This window comes from Pseudochaenichthys georgianus, chromosome 1, assembly GCF_902827115.2.
Source record: "Pseudochaenichthys georgianus chromosome 1, fPseGeo1.2, whole genome shotgun sequence".
Taxonomy (NCBI): Eukaryota; Metazoa; Chordata; class Actinopteri; order Perciformes; family Channichthyidae; genus Pseudochaenichthys; species Pseudochaenichthys georgianus.
The window spans coordinates 44,164,177-44,185,712 of NC_047503.1; the positions used below are offsets into that span (position 1 = coordinate 44,164,177).

General features: G+C 38.7%; 1 protein-coding gene across 1 annotated transcript in view; it reads left to right on the forward strand.

The window, feature by feature from the left end:
• capn9 (calpain 9) overlaps positions 1 to 19,946 on the forward strand; it is a 32,040-nt gene extending 12,094 nt beyond the window's left edge. The window contains 11 exon segments of the mRNA XM_034088638.2: positions 795 to 1,003; positions 2,345 to 2,381; positions 2,480 to 2,560; positions 6,015 to 6,072; positions 6,315 to 6,379; positions 10,152 to 10,220; positions 10,755 to 10,833; positions 11,947 to 11,982; positions 11,985 to 12,062; positions 13,513 to 13,571; positions 19,688 to 19,946. Coding sequence (XP_033944529.1) covers positions 795 to 1,003; positions 2,345 to 2,381; positions 2,480 to 2,560; positions 6,015 to 6,072; positions 6,315 to 6,379; positions 10,152 to 10,220; positions 10,755 to 10,833; positions 11,947 to 11,982; positions 11,985 to 12,062; positions 13,513 to 13,571; positions 19,688 to 19,714 — 798 coding nt within the window. The 3' untranslated portion in view covers positions 19,715 to 19,946.
• The last annotated feature ends 1,590 nt before the right edge of the window (positions 19,947 to 21,536 follow it).

Here is a 21,536-nt window from a genome sequence, read left to right on the forward strand (position 1 = left end):
TAGATGGATGGATGTATGGGTAGATGGATAGATGGATGGATGGATAGATGGATGGATAGATAGATGGATGGATGGATAGATGGATGGATAGATGGATGGATGGATGGATGGATGGATAGATGGATGGATAGATGGATAGATGGATGGATGGATGGATAGATGGATGGATGGATAGATAGATGGATGGATGGATAGATGGATTGATGGATGGATGGATGGATGGATAGATAGATGGATGGATGGATGGATAGATGGATTGATGGATGGATGGATAGATAGATGGATGGATGGATGGATAGATGGATTGATGGATGGATGGATAGATGGATAGATGGATGGATGGATAGATGGATGGATAGATGGATGGATGGATGGATGGATGGATGGATAGATAGATAGATGGATGGATGGATGGATAGATGGATTGATGGATGGATGGATAGATGGATAGATGGCTGGATGGATAGATGGATGGATAGATGGATGGATGGATGGATGGATGGATAGATAGCTCGATGGATGGATGGACTGGATGGAGGGATCGATAGATGGATGGATGGATAGATAGATGGATGGATAGACATAACCTAAATTAGCACAAATATAATTCACCTGTAGCCTAAAATGTGTCTTTGAACAGCTTAACTTACTCGTAAACATCACAGTTTGAGTTAAGTGTCCCATGAATGCAAATACTAATCATATTTTGTGTGCTAATATCTGAACGTAAGTTTCACCCAGCTCATTCAGTCCAGTTTAAAAGCAGATATTGACTCTTCTCTCTCTGCGTTCAGGCTCCAGACGGCCAGGACCAGGCGGGGAAAGACTTCTTCCGCTACCACCCCTCCAAGGCTCGCAGCAAGACCTACGTCAACATGCGGGAGATCTGCGAGCGCTTCACTCTGCCTCCGGGGAAGTATCTGCTGGTTCCTACAACCTTCCAGCCGCACCACGAGGCCGACTTCATCATCAGGATCTTCTCCGAGAAAAAGGCCGGGGCTCTGTGAGTGTTGCATCAGCAAAGGAGTCAATGCTGTTTACTTTGCAATGTGTAAAATGCAAAAGGAGTTCAAGTTATCAGAATCAGAAACAGGTTTATCAACAGGTAGGTTGACACGACACGTACGAGGAATGTGACTTGTTGTATATGAAACATACCATACTAATGTGTAATATCACACAGAGGATTTAAGATAATTGATAACACATTTTATGCAACATTTGGACATTATTATCTGCGTAACGATAATTCTAATTAATAACACCGTAAAGATATAATATTGAACATTTCCGCACAAATATTTGTAAAAATGCAAAGAGAATACAAGATAATTGCCCTTAAAGATATAAAACGCAAAGAGTATTTAAAATAATGGACCTTTAAAGATATTTTGGTATTGCTATGTGTAAAAATACAAGGAGAATTTTAAAGAATGTCCCATAAAAGATATAATATGTACGATACGTGACATTTCTGCACTAATATGTGTAAAAACGGGAAAGACCAAGATCATAACTTCATTAAGGATACTTTTATTTCTTATGCTTAATATTTATTAGATTTGTATTTAATAGAGTCCCTATTTTCACTCTCACCCTGTTGCTGCTTAAACTCCTGAATTTCCCCACGGGATATTAATAAAGGTCTGTCTTATCTTATCTTGTTTTATTAGATAATCTGAGGGTTTAATGCAGGGGTGTCAAACTCAATTTCATCGCGGGCCACATCAGCATTATGGTTGCACTCAAAGGGCCGGTTGTAACTTAAGACTATATAAATATTACATCATTGCCTCTGCATTGGATTATCATCGGATAGGGTAATAACTACTACGTCTGAAAAGCAGAAGTCTAGGGCAAGTCTCTTCAGTGCGTATGTCCCAAAATGATTTAAAAAGAAAGCCAAATTCTGGAGAAAAAAGAAATAGAAGTGACATTTTGAAATAAAAATCTAATTCTGAGAAAAGGAATTCTATGAAAAAATGCATATTTGAAGAAAAAAAGGCAATTCTGAGAAAAAAAGTCATATTTGAGATGCATTGTGGGACATGTAGTTTATGGGCAACGTGCTTCTGTAGCATGTAACCGTATAATAATCATATTATATTCTTTGCAAGCTCTTGTGGGGCCACATAAATGAAGTCGCGGGCCGAATGTGGCCCCCGGGCCTTGAGTTTGACACCCCTGGTTTAATGCATCTTACAAGTCCCACTGAAGCTTCAGGGTTTTGTTCAATGACAGATATGAGTTTCTTCACCCAGTAGCTTGTTAAAAATGACAAACAATCTGTTCTGCAATCCCTTAAAACTGAATGTCCGTCTCATCTTCTGTCTCCGTCCTGCAGCGAGATGGGGAGCAACGTCGATGCTGACCTGCCAGATGTGAGTGGTTCACCTAGGGTTCAATATGAAACATTATCTATTACCTCATCATCCTGTGTTGTTGTTCTGATGCCGTGTTGTTGTTGTTTATCCTCCAGCCGCCCATGCCCTCTGAACCTGACGAGGAGACGGACGAGGAGAAAGGCCTGAGACGACTGTTCGAAGCACTGGCCGGAGATGTGAGGAAACACGAGCGTTAGACACCATTTGATATGTATTCCCCAACCCATCAGAGACTCTTACAAATACTTAGTTACTGTACTTAAGTACATGTTTCTGGTATCAATACTTTACTCCACTACTTAGACGACTTTTTACTTTGACTTCTTACATGTTGAACTCAAATACCTGTACTTTCTACTTCTTACATGTTGAACCCAAATACCTGTACTTTCTACTTCTTACATGTTGAACTCAAATACCTGTACTTTCTACTTCTTACATGTTGAACTCAAATACCTGTACTTTCTACTTCTTACATGTTGAACTACAAATACCTGTACTTTCTACTTCTTACATGTTGAACACAAATACCTGTACTTTCTACTTCTTACATGTTGAACTCAAATACCTGTACTTTCTACTTCTTACATTTTGAACTCAAATACCTGTACTTTCTACTTCTTACATGTTGAACTCAAATACCTGTACTTTCTACTTCTTACATGTTGAACTCAAATACCTGTACTTTCTACTTCTTACATGTTGAACATCAAATACCTGTACTTTCTACTTCTTACATGTTGAGACACAAATACCTGTACTTTCTACTTCTTACATGTTGAACTCAAATACCTGTACTTTCTACTTCCTACATGTTGAACTCAAATACCTGTACTTTCTACTTCTTACATGTTGAACTCAAATACCTGTACTTTCTACTTCTTACATGTTGAACTCAAATACCTGTACTTTCTACTTCCTACATGTTGAACTCAAATACCTGTACTTTCTACTTCTTACATGTTGAACTCAAATACCTGTACTTTCTACTTCTTACATGTTGAACTCAAATACCTGTACTTTCTACTTCTTACATGTTGAACTCAAATACCTGTACTTTCTACTTCTTACATGTTGAACTCAAATACCTGTACTTTCTACTTCTTACATGTTGAACTCAAATACCTTTTACTTTCTACTTCTTACATGTTGAACTCAAATACCTGTACTTTCTTACTTTCTACATCCTACATGTTGAACTCAAATACCTGTACTTTCTACTTCTTACATGTTGAACTCAAATACCTGTACTTTCTACTTCCTACATGTTGAACTCAAATACCTGTACTTTCTACTTCCTTACATTTTGAACTCAAATACCTGTACTTTCTACTTCTCTACATGTTTGACACAAATACTTGTACTTTCTACTTCTTACATGTTGAACTCAAATACCTGTACTTTCTACTTCTTACATGTTGAGCACAAATACCTGTACTTTCTACTTCCTACATTTTGAACTCAAATACTTGTACTTTCTACTTCTTACATGTTGAACCCAAATACTTGTACTTTCTACTTCTACATGTTGAACTCAAATACCTGTACTTTCTACTTCTACATGTTGAACACAAATACTTGTACTTTCTACTTCTCTACATGTTGAACTCAAATACCTGTACTTTCTACTTCTCTCATGTTGAACTCAAATACCTGTACTTTCTACTTCTTACATGTTGAACTCAAATACCTGTACTTTCTACTTCTTACATGTTGAACTCAAATACCTGTACTTTCTACTTCTCACATGTTGAACTCAAATACCTGTACTTTCTACTTCTTACATGTTGAACTCAAATACCTGTACTTTCTACTTCTCACATGTTGAACTCAAATACCTGTACTTTCTACTTCTTACATGTTGAACACAAATACCTGTACTTTCTACTTCTTACATGTTGAGCACAAATACCTGTACTTTCTACTTCTTACATGTTGAACTCAAATACCTGTACTTTCTACTTCCTACATGTTGAACTCAAATACCTGTACTTTCTACTTCTTACATGTTGAACTCAAATACCTGTACTTTCTACTTCTTACATGTTGAACTCAAATACCTGTACTTTCTACTTCCTTACATTTTGAACTCAAATACCTGTACTTTCTACTTCTTACATGTTGAACTCAAATACCTGTACTTTCTACTTCTTACATGTTGAACTCAAATACCTGTACTTTCTACTTCTTACATGTTGAACACAAATACCTGTACTTTCTACTTCTTACATGTTGAACTCAAATACCTGTACTTTCTACTTCTTACATGTTGAACTCAAATACCTGTACTTTCTACTTCTTACATGTTGAACACAAATACCTGTACTTTCTACTTCTTACATGTTGAACTCAAATACCTGTACTTTCTACTTCTTACATGTTGAACTCAAATACCTGTACTTTCTACTTCTTACATGTTTGAACTCAAATACCTGTACTTTCTACTTCTTACATGTTGAACTCAAATACCTGTACTTTCTACTTCTTACATGTTGAACACAAATACCTGTACTTTCTACTTCTTACATGTTGAACTCAAATACCTGTACTTTCTACTTCTTACATGTTGAAGTAGAAAGTACAGGTATTTTCTACTTCTCTACATGTTGAACTCAAATACCTGTACTTTCTACTTCTTACATGTTGAACACAAATACCTGTACTTTCTACTTCTCTCATGTTGAACTCAAATACCTGTACTTTCTACTTCTACATGTTGAACACAAATACCTGTACTTTCTACTTCTCTCATGTTGAACTCAAATACCTGTACTTTCTACTTCTTACATGTTGAACTCAAATACCTGTACTTTCTACTTCTTACATGTTGAACTCAAATACCTGTACTTTCTACTTCTTACATGTTGAACTCAAATACCTGTACTTTCTACTTCTTACATGTTGAACTCAAATACCTGTACTTTCTACTTCTTACATGTTGAACTCAAATACCTGTACTTTCTACTTCTCACATGTTGAACTCAAATACCTGTACTTTCTACTTCTTACATGTTGAACACAAATACCTGTACTTTCTACTTCTTACATGTAAGAAGTTTAGTCAGTACTTCTACTTTCACCAGAGTATTTTTACTTTTCTACTTGAGTAAAGGATTCGTGTACTTTGCCATGTCTGCTGAGAATCGTAGCCGGTTCAAGTCCCCAAACGACTTTAAATATGGAGTGTGCACTAGTACTTGGAGAGGTCCATACCCAGCAGGAGGATGGGTTCAGCGCAGAAGTCTAATGTCACCGTGTGCTGCTTGTGTGAGGGTTTCCCGCTCTGATTCCAGTTCATGGATCCGTAATCGGGAAGTGATTGTGTTAAGGAGCAGCGGGTCTGTTTACACATCAGCTTATTGAAAAGATATTCTAAAACACTTTATTAGTGGAGCCTTTTTGTTGAACGATTTAGTTTCTCACTGTTAGGGATAGGACAGGGTCTTATACTGTGAATTGTGAAGTACAACTAATACATAATTATATAATTGGAGGATGCAACCCTCTTTAATCGTCACACAGCACACACAGTGACCTCTGCTTTATTATATATTATATATAGGGTTTATAGATGTATTTGTAGATGACTATGAGTTTCTGTATGACTTTAAAGTTGTATTTCTCCCCCAGGACGAGGCGATCTCCGTCAGAGAGCTCAAGGAGATGCTCGACGGCGTTCTCAGCAGAAGTAAGTGAATACAAATATATATTTTTGCAGCTTTTGGTCAATTACCTCATCATTCGTATGTATGTACATACATACATACATACATACATACATATATATATATATATACAGTATGTATATATATATATATGTATGTATATATATATATATATATATATATATGTATGTACTTCATTCTCTTAACATTTGATTGCATGTTTTATCATTCAGTTAACAACGGTTTGAATGCATTGTGTCTTCAGGAAAAGAGATCAAGTTTGACGGCCTGAGTCTCAGCACCTGCCACAGCATCATCAACCTGATGGACGTATCCTTTCACGACTTTAAGCGTCTGCCGACATTCGTCCTGTCGAGTCATGGGTTTGTGATGATGGAGATTAGAAAGAGAACGAAAGGAGTCGTTTATTAGGAACCCAGGTCATGAACAGCATGACGTGCTTTTCACTTGTTCTGTTTTGCAAAGGATTAGAATAGTATTCAAATAATAGTAATCTGTCAATTAAAGACAATTCAACAATAGCGTAATATTTGTCAGGGATAATAGACGAATACACATTCCTTAAGATAATCAGGTAATGTCCAAGTAAAATATATAAATCTTTGGGGCGGTGGGAGTGGTGCAAACATTAGCTAATAATTATTTAGGTATAGTCCGATCTAACTGTAGATATAATATTAATAATAATAATAATAATAATTAATTCCATTTTTTGTTAGAGCGCTTTTTCACGTGCTCAAAGCGCTTAGATATGTCTTCAACCAATGAAGCCCAACAACTCTTAAAGGTCCCCTATTATCCTGTTCTTCATCAAGTATCACAGGTCTCAGATATACAGAGCCTGTTCTGATTGGCTGAAACACCAAACAGATCATTGCAGCATTACCCATAATCCCCTCTGTTTCAGCCGTTTCCAAAGTGCTGATTCTCTGTCTGTTACTTTAGATGAAAATAAGGAGCCCCTCCCCACGCCCCTCTGAGAGACATTTGGTTACAAAGAACTCAATGGTCTAGAGGAGTTCAGGTGATAAGGGGGGGGGGGGGTTACCTTGTTGCTGATTGGCTAATGGTTACACAAGACACACATCGTTATGACATCATAAAGTGGCCAAAATCTGATCAGCTCATTTTCAGACAGGTTTTTATAGAAATGGATCAAAAGAGAGAGAATCTTTTTCAGAGTCTCTTTCCACAGAGGGGACACATGTTGATGTAGAAGAGACATGAAGAAGAGGGGACACATGTTGATGTAGAAGAGACATGGAAGAGGGGACACATGTTGATGTAGAAGAGACATGAAGAAGAGGGGACACATGTTGATGTAGAAGAGACATGAAGAAGAGGGGACACATGTTGATGTAGAAGAGACATGAAGAAGAGGGGACACATGTTGATGTAGAAGAGACATGAAGAAGAGGGGACACATGTTGATGTAGAAGAGACATGAAGAAGAGGGGACACATGTTGATGTAGAAGAGACATGAAGAAGAGGGGACACATGTTGATGTAGAAGAGACATGAAGAAGAGGGGACACATGTTGATGTAGAAGAGACATGAAGAAGAGGGGACACATGTTGATGTAGAAGAGACATGAAGAAGAGGGGACACATGTTGATGTAGAAGAGACATGAAGAAGAGGGGACACATGTTGATGTAGAAGAGACATGAAGAAGAGGGGACACATGTTGATGTAGAAGAGACATGAGAAGAGGGGACACATGTTGATGTAGAAGAGACATGAAGAAGAGGGGACACATGTTGATGTAGAAGAGACATGAGAAGAGGGGACACATGTTGATGTAGAAGAGACATGAAGAAGAGGGGACACATGTTGATGTAGAAGAGACATGGAAGAGGGGACACATGTTGATGTAGAAGAGACATGAAAGAGGGGACACATGTTGATGTAGAAGAGACATGAAGAAGAGGGGACACATGTTGATGTAGAAGAGACATGAAGAAGAGGGGACACATGTTGATGTAGAAGAGACATGAAGAAGAGGGGACACATGTTGATGTAGAAGAGACATGAAGAAGAGGGGACACATGTTGATGTAGAAGAGACATGAAGAAGAGGGGACACATGTTGATGTAGAAGAGACATGAAGAAGAGGGGACACATGTTGATGTAGAAGAGACATGAAGAAGAGGGGACACATGTTGATGTAGAAGAGACATGAAGAAGAGGGGACACATGTTGATGTAGAAGAGACATGAAGAAGAGGGGACACATGTTGATGTAGGAAGAGGGGACTGTTGATGTAGAAGAGACATGAGAAGAGGGGACACATGTTGATGTAGAAGAGACATGAGAAGAGGGGACACATGTTGATGTAGAAGAGACATGAAGAAGAGGGGACACATGTTGATGTAGAAGAGACATGAAGAAGAGGGGACACATGTTGATGTAGAAGAGACATGAGAAGAGGGGACACATGTTGATGTAGAAGAGACATGAAGAAGAGGGGACACATGTTGATGTAGAAGAGACATGAAGAAGAGGGGACACATGTTGATGTAGAAGAGACATGAAAGAGGGGACACATGTTGATGTAGAAGAGACATGAAGAAGAGGGGACACATGTTGATGTAGAGAGACATGAAGAAGAGGGGACACATGTTGATGTAGAAGAGACATGAAGAAGAGGGGACACATGTTGATGTAGAAGAGACATGGAGAAGAGGGGACACATGTTGATGTAGAAGAGACATGAAGAAGAGGGGACACATGTTGATGTAGAAGAGACATGAGAAGAGGGGACACATGTTGATGTAGAAGAGACATGAAGAAGAGGGGACACATGTTGATGTAGAAGAGACATGAAGAAGAGGGGACACATGTTGATGTAGAAGAGACATGAGAAGAGGGGACACATGTTGATGTAGAAGAGACATGAAGAAGAGGGGACACATGTTGATGTAGAAGAGGGGACACATGTTGATGTAGAAAGACATGGAAGAGGGGACACATGTTGATGTAGAAGAGACATGAGGAGAGGGGACACATGTTGATGTAGAAGAGACATGAAGAAGAGGGGACACATGTTGATGTAGAAGACATGAAGAAGAGGGGACACATGTTGATGTAGAAGAGACATGAAGAAGAGGGGACACATGTTGATGTAGAGAGACATGAAGAAGAGGGGACACATGTTGATGTAGAAGAGACATGAAGAGAGGGGACACATGTTGATGTAGAAGACATGAAGAAGAGGGGACACATGTTGATGTAGAAGAGACATGAAGAAGAGGGGACACATGTTGATGTAGAAGAGACATGAGGAGAGGGGACACATGTTGATGTAGAAGAGACATGAAGAAGAGGGGACACATGTTGATGTAGAAGAGACATGAAGAAGAGGGGACACATGTTGATGTAGAAGAGACATGGAGAAGAGGGGACACATGTTGATGTAGAAGAGACATGAAGGAGGGGACACATGTTGATGTAGAAGACATTAGAAGAGGGGACACATGTTGATGTAGAGAGACATGAAGAAGAGGGGACACATGTTGATGTAGAAGAGACATGAAGAAGAGGGGACACATGTTGATGTAGAGAGACATGGAAGAGGGGACACATGTTGATGTAGAGAGACATAAGAAGAGGGGACACATGTTGATGTAGAAGAGACATGAAGAAGAGGGGACACATGTTGATGTAGAAGAGACATTAAGAAGAGGGGACACATGATGATGTAGAGAGACATGGAAGAGGGGACACATGTTGATGTAGAAGAGACATGAAGAAGAGGATTTTGCATAATAGGGGACCTTTAATCTCGTCAGGTTCAAGTCTCACAATAGATCAGTTTCTCCATTACATAAATAAACTAAATATCTCAGCCTGAGGGGCGTCTGTCGTCCACCGTTTCCTAGTCCGTGCTTTTGACTATAAATAAGATATTGAACGTGTCTTTGTTCGTCTCCGTTCCAGGCGTCTCGACGTTAGATGGAATCATCACTTTAAGTATATCTTCCATAGCAGACGTGACTTGTTTCCAGGAGTCAGAAAGCAGTGTTTTAAATGTTGAACTGATGGATGATCATGAGCACAAAGTGTGTCCTGACAGAGAGCAGGTGGATAACCACCGGCAGCTGGAGTTCCAGGAGTTCAAGGTCTTCTGGGAGAAGATGAAGAAGTGGATTGTGATGTCTGATTCATGGCTTTGAAACTGAACTCGAGTTAGTCGAAGCTTTTCAATAATCCACTCGCTTAAAAGTAATAATACAACAATTTAAGAATATCTATTTGGGCATACCATACAGGTCTCAAGTGTGCTCTCGGTTTAACAGCATGGTCCTTTTCGGTATAACATATTACTTCTATATAATTATTAGTATTAGTGCGTGCCTTATTTGAAAGCTGTAAATATCGAGGTAATTTAATTGTATTTAAATAAGGGCTGTCGTTTGATTGAAATATGTCATTTAGATTATTGTTGGGTATTAATATGATACATTATTTATATGTTGATGTAATAATGTACGCATTGAAACTCGAGCTATCAAAGAAATGTAACGGGAACGCAGAGTACAATATTAACCTCTGAAATGTAGAAGACTAATCGAATAGTCACTTTCCTTTATGTATTGCCGTAAATCAGTTCCTGTGCTGGAAGTGTTTGTTATTAGAAATATAAAGATATAAGTATTTACAATTTGAATGTCTGTTTCTTGCTGATGCTCTTCCTCTCCTTCGACACCGACCGCTCCGGGAAGATGTCGTCCTACGAGCTGCGCATCGCTCTCAAAGCTGCCGGTGAGAGTCGATTATTAACAAAATAAAACTTGGACATTTTCTTATTCGACCATTTGAATGGTTTTATTGTAAAGGACATGTCTTCTTCTAACCCTATATCTAGTTCAGTCAGACAACTCACGTGTGTCTTAATATGTTTATTAGAAGCAGCACGTAGTTGAGTTAGGCGTCTCGGCTCGGCCTCATCACTCCACAGATTTACAAAGAGCATTGAGTGATGATTAGATAACTATCTCCGAGCCTACAGGCGGAGTAATCAGTATCAGTTTAATAATATTAAACATCTATCTAAAACTAAAATTATAATATGTTCAAATTTCTGTGATATTAAAGGGGACCTATCATGCAAAATGCACTTTTATACATAAGTGTGTCCCGGAGAACTCAAGCAGCGTCAGAAAATAAAACCCTCTCTCTTTTCCTCCGTACCCAAATCTCTAAAAACGGGGAACAACGGAGCTGATACAGATTTGCGTCCGATACGACGTAATATCTGAAATGTGGACCCAGGGCCCAATCAGAAAGTTGCTATCAGAAACAATGCCCGACTGTTTTGGACGTAATATGGTCTTTGTTTACATTAGCATCGCTAACACTCAGAGCTAACTTGTGCTGGAGAGCATGTGTGTGAAGAAGCAGGAAGTAGAAAGGAACTCACCTCGTGGTGTAACCGGCAAGAGAGAAAGCCTTTGAGCTCCAGGCTGTTTCAGATCCTTGATAATCCATGATATGGCGTTTCATCACGGCAGCATTTAGTTTAGACTGTAGCTGCCGGGTCCCGCATGAGCTCCGCCCCCTGCTTTTTAAAGCTTTATACCCGAATCAGCACTTTAGAAACAGGAAGTGAAATAGAGGGACATGAGGCGTGGCTAGAATGATCTGCTTGGTATTTGGAGCTAAACACTTCATAGACATGTTTTTTATATATTTGTATATATCTGAGACCTCTGCTGTTGCCTACACACAGCACGACAGGTGAACTTTAATGTGACCTTTATTTATGTGAATGTAAAGATTTTAGATCATATTTTAATATCAGGTGAGTGAGTGTGATGGAACCGGTGATACAGGTAGAAGCTTATGTTGTGATGTGTTGTGTTCGTTGTCCTTCAGGCATGCAGCTGAACAACAAGCTGCTGCAGCTCATCGGTTGAGGTTTGCTGACGAAAACTACGATATCGACTTCGACGACTACCTGACCTGCATCGTGCGTCTGGAGAACATGTTCAGTACGTTGAATACTATCCTGCTGGGTTTATAGGGAGCAAAGCCTCAACAAATAAGAAGCAGAAACACTTTATGGAATTACATTGTGTTGCAGTCGCTCCTTTTTTAACTGATTTAAAATTAATAATACAATTAATTGTGAATTAAAAATCAAAAAAAATCAAATCGAAATAAAATGATAAAAAGTAAAACAATTAAATATCAAATAAAAAATATAAATAATTAGTTTTAATATAAATATGTATATATAAAAAGAGAGTAGTGAAACTAAAAATGTGCTTGTAAACATATTAAAATAAACAATAGTGTCATAATATTAATAATTATACTAATGCTGCAAATGTACCACAGTATGGCTCATTATAATTAATTGGTGTTGAACTTAATGTTTTAATGTATTTAGGCTTTCAATGTTGCTTTTAACCAAAATACTTGTTTTTAATATATATTCATAAACAGTTAAACTCAAATGTCGACTCTGACTCTCTCCCCGTCTCTTCACACTCGCTATCCACCCTGATCACTATCCATCCATCGTCTTGTTTATGTCTCTCATGCTGGTGTTAGGTATTGTGTATCTTGTTTTTCACGTGTTTTACGGCGACCTTGAAAGACGCCTATATAAAATAAATGAATTATTATTATTATTATTATTAATGAGCACAGTTAGCGCACAGTAAGAAGAATACGACCCTCCGCTCGGTCCACAGTAACAACTCCTCAAAAGCCGCGTTCACACTGCGGTACTTTTCCCACAGAGGTTCATGCGAACTCTTTAGTTCGCATGAACTAAGTACAGATCGCGTTCACACCAGAAAAAGTCCCTGGGGGAGGATTAGGCAAATGAAGCCGCTGACGTCACTTCTTCTTCTTCTTCTTCTTCTTCTGCTTTGGGGTTTACTGGCAGGCCGCAAACCACTTCACGGCGTATACTGCCGCCCAAAGTCCCCGGCCGGAAGTCCCCGGAGTTGGGGAAGGCTTCAGTCGAAGCTGCTGGGAGTCCCAGCAGCTTCGACTGAAGCCTTCCGAGTAAATCGCCAGAACGCCGACACCTCCTCATCTCCACCGCTCCCATGTTTTATTTTGTGTTGCCATAAGTTAGTCTCTCTGCGTTTCTGCGCTGGGCTAATGCTAATGCTAATAATGCTAATGCGAGGATAATAAATGGCGGCTTCACAAAACTTTTTGGGAGTTTTACGGGGCGTGGTTTGCAATTCGCCAGCCAATCAGGAATATAGCTCTTTTCTCTTACCGGGGGTAAAAAGGTTCGCGTGAACTACTTTTAGTACCGGCTCTTTTGGTGTGAACGCGATCATGAACTAAGTTCACATGAACCTTTGTGGGAAAAGTACCGCAGTGTGAACGCGGCTTTTCAACATGTAAGAAGTAGAAAGTACAGGTATTTGTGCAGATTTACTCATGTTAAATACTTTGGCTCCTCCCCTTCACCAGGAGCGTTCCAGGCTATGGACCAAAGGAAGAGCGGCCGGGTGAAGATGAACATCATGCAGGTAAACAACAACAAACATCAGCATGGCTTTGTTGTTCATCAAACAAGCGTATAAGGACATTTCGCTGGCCTCTCTCACTGCGGGAAGAATGCCTTCATTCGCCCCACATGCGGCTTTCACACCAGCGCTTTTCAGTTTCTAGCTCCGAGCGGGAGCTTTTCTGGTTCAGCTCCGGTTTCCCTTTTCAGCTCCCGCTCTGTGCACACCGCCCACTGGCGCCCCAGAGCTGCCCTTGCTGCGTCATGACGTCACCGTTTACATCGCTGATTTGCCCCCCGACGGCAGCTCACAACAACAACAACGGCGTCGGGTCGATGATCGTGTTGCTTTTAATCACACGAAGCCAGAATAAATTGAATAACGACTTCTCCAACCTTATACTTTTCTCCAGAGTGCCGTGGTTCATTGTTTATTAATGTGTTTCTGCAGCATTTACCGACCGCTGCAGTGCTGCTCTTCCACGGGAGTTTATTCTCCCGTTAGCTCCCGTTAGCTCACACTGCAGCGGCCGCTCTAAAGTATTCACTGTCCGACTCACACAAGCAGCTGATGCATATCCCCAGTTCCCCTAAGTGAATGTGTGTCAGTCTGAATTGACACTGTTTGGTATCACAACGCTGTTATGAAAGTTTCTCTGGTATAAAACGGGTGATGTTGGCATAGCAACCTAAGCTAAACTGACTACTTGCATCCGATAGCTGCAATAATACAAAACAACACGTCTGCCTCTCTCCACAATGATCGATAACAGCGAATGGATGGTCAAAGTAAGGCACAAATAAACAGAACCACACGAAGCCTGGTTAGTGCTGCCTGACTTTATAAAGTGTGTTTATAGGCACTACTGCTTGTAGGCAGGCTGACAGTCGACCCATGGGAGGTGGGTTTAGTTTCCTGCACGCCTCGACGTGAGAGAGACGTAAGCGACGGCACCTCTTAGCTCCAAAGCTCTTGCCTCTGGACCGACAATTTTTTGGAGCTGGAAATGAAGCGGATTCCGGAGCTAAGAGCCGGCGCAGCTCCGGTGTGAACTGGAAAACCCGGCGCTTTTCAGGCTCTAGCTCCGAGCCGGAGCTGAGAAGGCGCTGGTGTGAAAGGGGCAACAGACGACTGTTACAGCACAGAGCCGACATGGCTGAACGTCTCTCAAAGAACACGAGGCATTTTAAAGATATCTTAGTTTAACACCGCCCGTTAAATTAACACTTAAAGAGTCAGTGAACATATGGTCCTTATCTCAGAGTGTTAAATTAACACTTAAAGAGTCAGTGAACATATGGTCCTTATCTCAGTCCTTATCTTAGAGTGTTAAATTAACACTTAAAGAGCCAGTTAAATTAACACTTAAAGAGCCAGTTAAATTAACACTTAAAGAGCCAGTGAACATATGGTCCTTATCTCAGAGTGTTAAATTAACACTTAAAGAGCCAGTGAACATATGGTCCTTATCTCAGTGTTAAATTAACACTTAAAGAGTCAGTGAACATATGGTCCTTATCTCAGTCCTTATCTTAGAGTGTTAAATTAACACTTAAAGAGCCAGTTAAATTAACACTAAAGAGCCAGTTAATTAACACTTAAAGAGCCAGTGAACATATGGTCCTTATCTCAGTGTTAAATTAACACTTAAAGAGCCAGTGAACATATGGTCCTTATCTCAGTGTTAAATTAACACTTAAAGAGCCAGTGAACATATGGTCCTTATCTCAGCGTGTTAAATTAACACTTAAAGAGTCAGTGAACATATGGTCCTTATCTCAGCGTGTTAAATTAACACTTAAAGAGCCAGTGAACATATGGTCCTTATCTCAGTGTGTTAAATTAAACACTTAAAGAGTCAGTGAACATATGGTCCTTATCTCAGCGTGTTAAATTAACACTTAAAGAGCCAGTGAACATATGGCCTTATCTCAGTGTTAAATTAACACTTAAAGAGCCAGTGAACATATGGTCCTTATCTCAGTGTTAAATTAACACTTAAAGAGTCAGTGAACATATGGTCCTTATCTCAGCGTGTTAAATTAACACTTAAAGAGTCAGTGAACATATGGTCCTTATCTCAGTCCTTATCTTAGAGTGTTAAATTAACACTTAAAGAGCCAGTTAAATTAACACTTAAAGAGTCAGTGAACATATGGTGCTTATCTCAGAGTGTTAAATTAACACTTAAAGAGCCAGTGAACATATGGTCCTTATCTCAGAGTGTTAAATTAACACTTAAAGAGTCAGTGAACATATGGTCCTTATCTCAGAGTGTTAAATTAACACTTAAAGAGCCAGTGAACATATGGTCCTTATCTCAGCGTGTTAAATTAACACTTAAAGAGTCAGTGAACATATGGTCCTTATCTCAGCGTGTTAAATTAACACTTAAAGAGTCAGTGAACATATGGTCCTTATCTCAGAGTGTTAAATTAACACTTAAAGAGCCAGTGAACATATGGTCCTTATCTCAGCGTGTTAAATTAACACTTAAAGAGTCAGTGAACATATGGTCCTTATCTCAGCGTGTTAAATTAACACTTAAAGAGTCAGTGAACATATGGTCCTTATCTCAGCGTGTTAAATTAACACTTAAAGAGCCAGTGAACATATGGTCCTTATCTCAGCGTGTTAAATTAACACTTAAAGAGTCAGTGAACATATGGTCCTTATCTCAGTGTTAAATTAACACTTAAAGAGCCAGTGAACATATGGTCCTTATCTCAGCGTATTAAATTAACACTTAAAGAGCCAGTGAACATATGGTCCTTATCTCAGTGTGTTAAATTAACACTTAAAGAGCCAGTGAACATATGGTCCTTATCTCAGAGTGTTAAATTAACACTTAAAGAGTCAGTGAACATATGGTCCTTATCTCAGCGTGTTAAATTAACACTTAAAGAGTCAGTGAACATATGGTCCTTATCTCAGTGTTAAATTAACACTTAAAGAGTCAGTGAACATATGGTCCTTATCTCAGCGTGTTAAATTAACACTTAAAGAGCCAGTGAACATATGGTCCTTATCTCAGTGTTAAATTAACACTTAAAGAGCCAGTGAACATATGGTCCTTATCTCAGTGTTAAATTAACACTTAAAGAGTCACTGAACATATGGTCCTTATCTCAGCGTGTTAAATTAACACTTAAAGAGTCAGTGAACATATTGTCCTTATCTCAGTGTTAAATTAACACTTAAAGAGCCAGTGAACATATGGTCCTTATCTCAGCGTGTTAAATTAACACTTAAAGAGCCAGTGAACATATGGTCCTTATCTCAGCGTGTTAAATGAACACTTAAAGAGTCAGTGAACATATGGTCCTTATCTCAGTGTGTTAAATTAACACTTAAAGAGCCAGTGAACATATGGTCCTTATCTCAGCGTGTTAAATTAACACTTAAAGAGTCAGTGAACATATGGTCCTTATCTCAGTGTTAAATGAACACTTAAAGAGCCAGTGAACATATGGTCCTTCTCTCAGCGTGTTAAATTAACACTTAAAGAGCCAGTGAACATATGGTCCTTATCTCAGCGTGTTAAATTAACACTTAAAGAGTCAGTGAACATATGGTCCTTATCTCAGTGTTAAATTAACACTTAAAGAGCCAGTGAACATATGGTCCTTATCTCAGCGTGTTAAATTAACACTTAAAGAGCCAGTGAACATATGGTCCTTATCTCAGCGTGTTAAATTAACACTTAAAGAGCCAGTGAACATATGGTCCTTATCTCAGCATGTTAATTAACACTTAAAGAGTCAGTGAACATATGGTCCTTATCTCAGCGTGTTAAATTAACACTTAAAGAAGCCAGTGAACATATGGTCCTTATCTCAGAGTGTTAAATTAACACTTAAAGAGTCAGTGAACATATGGTCCTTATATCAGCGTGTTAAATTAACACTTAAAGAGCCAGTGAACATATGGTCCTTATCTCAGTGTTAAATGAACACTTAAAGAGCCAGTGAACATATGGTCCTTATCTCAGCGTGTTAAATGAACACTTAAAGAGCCAGTGAACATATGGTCCTTATCTCAGCGTGTTAAATTAACACTTAAAGAGTCAGTGAACATATGGTCCTTATCTCAGCGTGTTAATTAACACTTAAAGAGTCAGTGAACATATGGTCCTTATCTCAGAGTGTTAAATTAACACTTAAAGAGTCAGTGAACATATGGTCCTTATCTCAGCATGTTAAATTAACACTTAAAGAGTCAGTGAACATATGGTCCTTATCTCAGCGTGTTAAATTAACACTTAAAGAGCCAGTGAACATATGGTCCTTATCTCAGAGTGTTAAATTAACACTTAAAGAGTCAGTGAACATATGGTCCTTATCTCAGCGTGTTAAATTAACACTTAAAGAGCCAGTGAACATATGGTCCTTATCTCAGTGTTAAATGAACACTTAAAGAGCCAGTGAACATATGGTCCTTATCTCAGCGTGTTAAATGAACACTTAAAGAGCCAGTGAACATATGGTCCTTATCTCAGCGTGTTAAATTAACACTTAAAGAGTCAGTGAACATATGGTCCTTATCTCAGCGTGTTAAATTAACACTTAAAGAGTCAGTGAACATATGGTCCTTATCTCAGAGTGTTAAATTAACACTTAAAGAGTCAGTGAACATATGGTCCTTATCTCAGCGTGTTAAATTAACACTTAAAGAGCCAGTGAACATATGGTCCTTATCTCAGAGTGTTAAATTAACACTTAGAGGCAGTGAACATATGGTCCTTATCTCAGAGTGTTAAATTAACACTTAAGAGGCAGTGAACATATGGTCCTTATCTCAGCGTGTTAAATTAACACTAAAGAGCCAGTGAACATATGGTCCTTATCTCAGCAGTGTTAAATTAACACTTAAAGAGCCAGTGAACATATGGTCCTTATCTCAGCATGTTAAATTAACACTTAAAGAGTCAGTGAACATATGGTCCTTATCTCAGCATGTTAAATTAACACTTAAAGAGTCCAGTGAACATATGGTCCTTATCTCAGCGTAGTTAAATTAACACTTAAAGAGCCAGTGAACATATGGTCCTTATCTCAGCGTGTTAAATTAACACTTAAAGAGTCAGTGAACATATGGTCCTTATCTCAGCGTGTTAAATTAACACTTAAAGAGTCAGTGAACATATGGTCCTTATCTCAGAGTGTTAAATTAACACTTAAAGAGTCAGTGAACATATGGTCCTTATCTCAGCGTGTTAAATTAACACTTAAAGAGTCAGTGAACATATGGTCCTTATCTCAGCGTGTTAAATTAACACTTAAAGAGCCAGTGAACATATGGTCCTTATCTCAGAGTGTTAAATTAACACTTAAAGAGTCAGTGAACATATGGTCCTTATCTCAGCGTGTTAAATTAACACTTAAAGAGCCAGTGAACATATGGTCCTTATCTCAGTGTTAAATGAACACTTAAAGAGCCAGTGAACATATGGTCCTTATCTCAGCGTGTTAAATGAACACTTAAAGAGCCAGTGAACATATGGTCCTTATCTCAGCGTGTTAAATTAACACTTAAAGAGTCAGTGAACATATGGTCCTTATCTCAGCGTGTTAAATTAACACTTAAAGAGTCAGTGAACATATGGTCCTTATCTCAGAGTGTTAAATTAACACTTAAAGAGTCAGTGAACATATGGTCCTTATCTCAGCGTGTTAAATTAACACTTAAAGAGCCAGTGAACATATGGTCCTTATCTCAGAGTGTTAAATTAACACTTAGAGGCAGTGAACATATGGTCCTTATCTAAGAGTGTTAAATTAACACTTAAAGAGGCAGTGAACATATGGTCCTTATCTCAGCGTGTTAAATTAACACTTAAAGAGCCAGTGAACATATGGTCCTTATCTCAGCGTGTTAAATTAACACTTAAAGAGCCAGTGAACATATGGTCCTTATCTCAGCATGTTAAATTAACACTTAAAGAGTCAGTGAACATATGGTCCTTATCTCAGCATGTTAAATTAACACTTAAAGAGCCAGTGAACATATGGTCCTTATCTCAGTGTTAAATTAACACTTAAAGAGCCAGTGAACATATGGTCCTTATCTCAGTGTTAAATTAACACTAATGCATTAACATGCGATCTGATTGTATTGTGTCTTTATTTTCCTCACAGTTCCTGATGTTGTCGATGAACGTCTGAGGAGGAAACAGAAGCCTTCACAAGAACAAAGTGTGTGTTGAATATTCTCTGTCACGGTGCATCTTTCTGTTTCTTAATGTGAGAGTCTGCAGGGCTGGAACTTCGGCATCAAAATGTTAACATTTGCCGAGTCATACTTTTGGATTGAAAACGTGTTTTATTCTCTCTGCTCTCGGCGTGAATGGAAATAAATGTTGAATAAAGTGCATGGCTTGAATGTGCAAATATGCTACTGAGTTGGATCATGATTTATTGTCTTAGGACTCAAACTGAGACGGTCAGTTCCACGGAAAGTGTGAGCAATGAAAGCTGCTGTTTTTTTAAATTTTAATTGTTATTATTTACAAGAGAGAACAACAACACATTTCATATTTGATAAAACTTGGCAGTCATCTTGTTATTAGACCAGTTTTATTGGACGTGTCTTGTTCATATGGAGTTGTGATATATTGAGATCCATATAACGTATTAGTGGATTTCACGTTACAACATGTTACACATAAGACAACATTTTTAACTCAAAGTCGACCTTCCAGATGTTTCCAGCTATTCTCAGTCGATGGATCTGTCTTGGACCCCTTAAGGAAACTCCGACCCTCCATTGGTTTTATTACAAGAGCTGAACACATTTCCAAAAGTGTAATATATTGTACATTTGCTTTTAGCAGTCCCGAACTATTTGCACGCAAGCAAGAAGTACTTTAAAGAACTTTAAGTTGTACACACTTTGAATACATTACAAAGACCTCCAGATGATGCTTGATCAAGAACTTGCAGTTGGAGTTTAATCAAAATACAATGAAGCGTTTACATTCAAGATTCACAGACTTATTGTCACGTTATAAACACAACGACAGTGTCATGCAATGGATGAAAGACGTAGGTTCCTCAAAGGTGCAATTACACACTTTGATAAAAATGAAATCAAATAGAAAAGTACAAAGTTGAAGGCAAACCGAAATGTAAACAAACACTGAAACGCAGAGTTGGAGAAGAGCCAAAGTTCATGTGAAGTGATGTTCTCTGTAAATACTTGGAAGTGTACGACACACTGCAGGCCTTTTCTTGGAATACACGTCACAGCAGGAACATTCATTGTTAATGTCTGAGTAAAGTTCAATTGTTAAGGTTCTGAATCTACTATGAGAAACGTATTCTCCGTCCAACGTGCACTCGGTGTTTTCCCCTCATCTAACATCAGGTGGGAAAGGTTTCCAGTTTCATCGACACCGTGACCTTTCCTCGAGTACTTCACTACTGGGGTGTCCTGGTGTCAGAGGTGGAAGAAGTACTCTGATCTTGTTCTTGAGTAAAAGTAGAAGTACTCAGATCGTGTACTTCAGTAAAAGTAGAAGTACTCAGATCTTGTACTTGAGTAAAAGTAGAACTCAGATCTTGTTCTTGAGTAAAAGTAGAACTCAGATCGTGTACTTCAGTAAAAGTAGAAGTACTCAGATCTTGTACTTGGGTAAAAGTAGAAGTACTCTGATCTTGTACTTGAGTAAAAGTAGAAGTACTCAGATCTTGTACTTGAGTAAAAGTAGAACTCAGATCTTGTACTTGAGTAAAAGTAGAAGTAGTCAGATCTTGTACTTGAGTAAAAGTAGAAGTACTCTGATCTTGTACTTGAGTAAAAGTAGAAGTACTCAGATCTTGTACTTGAGTAAAAGTAGAACTCAGATCTTGTACTTGAGTAAAAGTAGAACTCAGATCATGTACTTCAGTAAAAGTAGAAGTACTCAGATCTTGTACTTGAGTAAAAGTAGAAGTACTCAGATCTTGTACATGAGTCAAAGTAGAAGTATTCAGATTGTGTACTTCA